Consider the following 4,536-nt stretch of genomic DNA (forward strand, 5'->3'; position numbering starts at 1 on the left):
CCAAACCGAATAAAGTATCCTTATTCGGTTAACCAAACCAAATTAACCAAAAACCAAATAACCCGAACCAAATGAACCAAACTTCATTTGGTTTGGTTTGGTTATTCGGTTTTAGTTTTTTATGACACCCCTAGTTGGGTTAGAGAACTAAAGAAGCTTGCTTTTCAGTGACAACCTTAGGGACCAAAATGCAATTAGGCATATCTCATGCTTGAAGTTGTAATCTTGTATGTAACATTGGCTTGTCTCGTTGTGTGCATGAGGATGTTATAGTTATGTACACACACTCCACATCCACACACCAATCAATAGATTTCTTTTTCCAATCTCCTCCCCAAATTTGTATACCCACCCCATTACTGATCACATGCCCTGTTAACTCCCTCTTAATCCCAACAATTTCTTACAATCGTAGTCAACAAGGACGATCGTGATGATGATCCAATCGGGTGTAGGAGGAGGAGGAGGAGTAACGACTAACAAAACCGCTGCCACCCGACTTGCTTCTTTTAGTGCTTCTCAGATCTTCGGCGGCTGCCACGAGCGGGACATTCTTATAAAGAAAACCAATTCCTCTGTTCCATTCGCTCACCGGAAAATGTCTCATTCCAACATTACTGATGGAGGAAGAAGAAGAAGCAGCAGTAGCTCAAGCCCGCATGTTTTTTGCCCCAAAGCTGTTTCTGACTCTAGTTATTCTCAGACCTGTCTCGACCCTGATGCCAGCAACGTATGCACACTCCACCTCTCTCTCCCAACACACATAATTCGAAACTTTTGTTATTCCAATTTACACTTCATTCCTTTTAAAGTTTAAGTTGATTCATTTACCAAGTAGGTGTTTGATAAAATGCCACAGCAAATTCTTTTTTTAGGATTGAAGGATGCGTGAGTGCTCTTCATGTATTTCATGATCTAATGATTGATAGGGAAAGCTGCTTCTTCTATTTATTTTCTATACTAGTTCCATTTTGATACCAATAATTAATGTACATTACATAAACCTAATTGCTTAATTCAGTTTACTAAACATGATCTTGATTACCATGGTTGTAGAGTGTGCTTGGAATCATCCTTGGTGGTGGAGCAGGGACTCGACTATATCCTCTTACAAAGAAAAGAGCCAAACCTGCTGTTCCTTTAGGAGCTAATTACAGGCTCATCGATATACCTGTCAGCAATTGCTTAAACAGCAACATATCAAAGATATATGTTCTCACCCAATTCAATTCTGCATCTCTCAATCGACATCTCTCAAGGGCATATGCAACCAACATGGGTGGCTATAAGAATGAAGGTTTTGTTGAAGTTCTTGCAGCACAACAAAGCCCTGAGAATCCGGATTGGTTCCAGGTGAGTTGAACCTAAATGGCTGTTTCTTTTCTTTTTTTCATTAAGTGCTCTGCAGATAAAACACTTTCGTGCATTCAGCAATCCCTAATTTCAGTTAATTTGTGAGTGCGTAGGGTACAGCTGATGCTGTAAGGCAGTATCTATGGCTGCTTGAAGAACAAAATGTGTTGGAATATCTGGTTCTTGCTGGTGATCATTTGTACAGAATGGATTATGAAAAGTTCATTCAAGCACACAGGGAAACTGATGCTGATATAACTGTGGCTGCTCTACCAATGGATGAAAAGCGTGCCACTGCATTTGGTTTAATGAAGATCGATGAAGAAGGAAGGATAATTGAGTTTTCAGAAAAGCCAAAGGGAGACAAATTACAAGCAATGAAGGTATGAATATGACAAAAAAGTCAAACTTTACCCAATATCTTCTTCCTTCTAATGTTATTAATGTGAATTGATAGGTTGATACTACCATTTTAGGGCTTGATGATAAAAGAGCAAAAGAAATGCCTTTTATTGCAAGTATGGGCATATATGTTTTCAGTAAAAATGTTATGCTGGATTTGCTTAGAGAAAAGTTTCCAGGAGCAAATGACTTTGGAAGTGAAGTAATTCCAGGTGCAACTTCCATTGGATTGAGGGTACGTTTTGTTTCTACTTTTTTATTTTTTTAAGTAATCACTGTTTTTGTAATTTTTTTATAAAAAAAACTGATATGAATTGTATCCTATTAGGTACAAGCATACTTGTATGATGGCTATTGGGAAGACATTGGTACCATTGAAGCTTTCTATCATGCAAATCTTGGAATCACCAAGAAGCCAGTTCCAGACTTCAGGTACCTTTGTTTTTTTTTTTTTTTTTAATAATATAATTTGTGTTCAATTTTTAATATGTTGTTTATTTATATGTAGTTTTTATGATCGGACTGCTCCAATATATACACAACCACGGTATCTACCACCTTCAAAAATGTTGGATGCTGATGTTACAAATAGTGTCATTGGTGAAGGTTGTGTGATCAAGGTACTTATGTTCAAATGAATCTTTTGTGAAATATTTGTAGACCCTTTTGTGAATCATAATTCCTTTCTTCTTATAGAAATGTAAGATTCATCATTCGGTGGTTGGTCTTCGGTCATGCATCTCTGAGGGTGTCATTATTGAAGATACTTTGCTCATGGGAGCCGACTACTATGAGGTATTACGTACACCTATTTTTTTACAAGGAGGGCATTCATGTCTTTTTCATAGATGGGAGGAGAACTTGCCTTATTGTCAAATTGACATTTGTCCCTCTCTCAGTCAAATGCATGTCAAATACAGTACAATTTGTTTTGTTTTGTCATATCACCTGGCTTTTTCCTTTTTAGAACTTTTTATGAATGATGATGAGTTATATTTATTGGGAGCAGACTGACGCAGACAAAAGAGTGTTGGAAGCAAAGGGTGGGGTTCCTATAGGCATTGGAAAGAATACACACATCAAGAAAGCAATAATAGACAAAAATGCTCGTATTGGGGATAATGTCCAGGTAAATAATCACTTTATTAACCCATTGTTTGCTTCGTGTGTGTGTGTATATATATATATATATATATATATATATATATATATATATATATATATATATATATATATATATATATATATATATATATATATATATATATATATATATATATATATATATATATATATATATATATATATATAATCAATCATGCATGGTTGTATTTGCAGATTATAAACAAAAACAATGTTGAAGAAGCAGCGAGGGAAACGAATGGTTACTTCATTAAGAGCGGAATTGTAACGGTCATGAAAGATGCAGTCATTCCAAGTGGCACCGTAATATGAAACACCATTTTATCGTGTCATCTTGTATTTTGACTTTCAATTTATATAGCAATCGATCTTTTTTAAAATAAAAGTCTTTCATATTAGTTGATCAAAGCATTTTACTAGTGGTACTCATCCTAAGGAGTAGCAAAATTGGTTCCTCGGTGGTAGACTTGTAGAAATTGTCATTCAATACAACTTTAAATAGGGTTTTGACATGTTCATCTCTATCACACAAATAAATACAAAAGCGCTAAATGCATAAACAACATTCTACTTTCTAAAAATATTTTTTCTCATAATATTCTACTTTCATTTTTTCTTTTAATAATATTGTATTTTCAAACTACTTATTATTAGGGTATTATGATTTAAAAAATCTACTTAGTTATATCAATAGGTAGTCATTTAATTTTTAAAAGACTTACATTGTTATAATTAGTAGAATTTTAAATGTACAATATCTTTAAATATTTCAAAAGTACAATGTTGTAATAAAATAAAATGATATGGTAAAAAGATGAGAATTGCATCTATTTGGCATATTGTGTTTTGAACATGTAATTCTTAACTAAACATTTTTATCATATTATGTGTAACTGAAGCACCTTCCCGTATGGGCTAGTTTGAAATATAATCTTTGCATAAAACTCCCAAGCTTCAAAGCTTTTTAAAAAAAATTTATCAAACATAAGTATATTGTTAAAAGGAGTATATGATGACATCACAACCAATACAAAAGACAAATCAAACACAAGTCTGAACCCATTGCCTTATATGCTAGCATATAGTTTGTATCCCGATGTAGGATTGGGTTTGTATCCCAACAATCCTCCTTTGAAACCCAAGTTCCATAGATCAACTTCGTTGGACCAGAAATTGCTAGGGACTGTGCCACCCACCGACCACACCACTTGTTACGATTGCTACTAGCCCAACCATACTCAACATAGAAAAACATTGGGGTTCTATTTTCTAAAACCAATTGGTGATAGAAAGGATTACCCATTGCCTTATATGCTAGCATATAGTTTCTCTTTGAATCGATGTGGGATAAGGTTTGTATCCCAACAATATGTATACTATTAACAACTTCAAAATTTCAAGAAATATCATAAATAATAAATGATATATGTGCATGCAATGTATGATACAAAACAAGTGACTAAACCTTATTTTTTCTGAAACTCACAAAGTTTTTGTGCCTCACTCTTAAAGGACCCCAAGGTTAAACAAAGCATACATATGGAATAACATATAACACATTCCGTATAGAGAGTCTTCATAATCAAAACTTCAAAAATACTAGGTTACATGTGAACCATCATACATGAACCATGTGAA

General features: G+C 34.1%; 1 protein-coding gene across 1 annotated transcript; it reads left to right on the plus strand.

Moving 5' to 3' along the window:
* Positions 1-261: 261 nt before the first annotated feature.
* On the plus strand, positions 262-3,306 carry LOC111886178 (glucose-1-phosphate adenylyltransferase small subunit, chloroplastic/amyloplastic). The gene is made up of 9 exons (XM_023882406.2): positions 262-730; positions 1,057-1,353; positions 1,467-1,736; positions 1,811-1,990; positions 2,084-2,187; positions 2,264-2,375; positions 2,452-2,550; positions 2,765-2,884; positions 3,094-3,306. The coding sequence occupies exons 1-9, from the start codon at positions 434-436 to the stop codon at positions 3,208-3,210; spliced, it is 1,596 nt and encodes a 531-aa protein (XP_023738174.1). The 5' UTR covers positions 262-433; the 3' UTR covers positions 3,211-3,306.
* The last annotated feature ends 1,230 nt before the right edge of the window (positions 3,307-4,536 follow it).

This window comes from Lactuca sativa, chromosome 4 (genome assembly GCF_002870075.4).
Source record: "Lactuca sativa cultivar Salinas chromosome 4, Lsat_Salinas_v11, whole genome shotgun sequence".
In the NCBI taxonomy this organism is placed as follows: Eukaryota; Viridiplantae; Streptophyta; class Magnoliopsida; order Asterales; family Asteraceae; genus Lactuca; species Lactuca sativa.

What these genes read in the sequence shown, in the direction of transcription:
- LOC111886178 (XM_023882406.2), top strand. Translation starts at nt 434, where the DNA reads ATGATGATCCAATCGGGTGTAGGAGGAGGAGGAGGAGTAACGACTAAC. An exon ending in AGAATCCGGATTGGTTCCAG is followed by an intron (nt 1,354 to 1,466) that starts GTGAGTTGAACC and finishes GTGAGTGCGTAG; the next exon opens with GGTACAGCTGATGCTGTAAG. An exon ending in ACAAATTACAAGCAATGAAG is followed by an intron (nt 1,737 to 1,810) that starts GTATGAATATGA and finishes GTGAATTGATAG; the next exon opens with GTTGATACTACCATTTTAGG.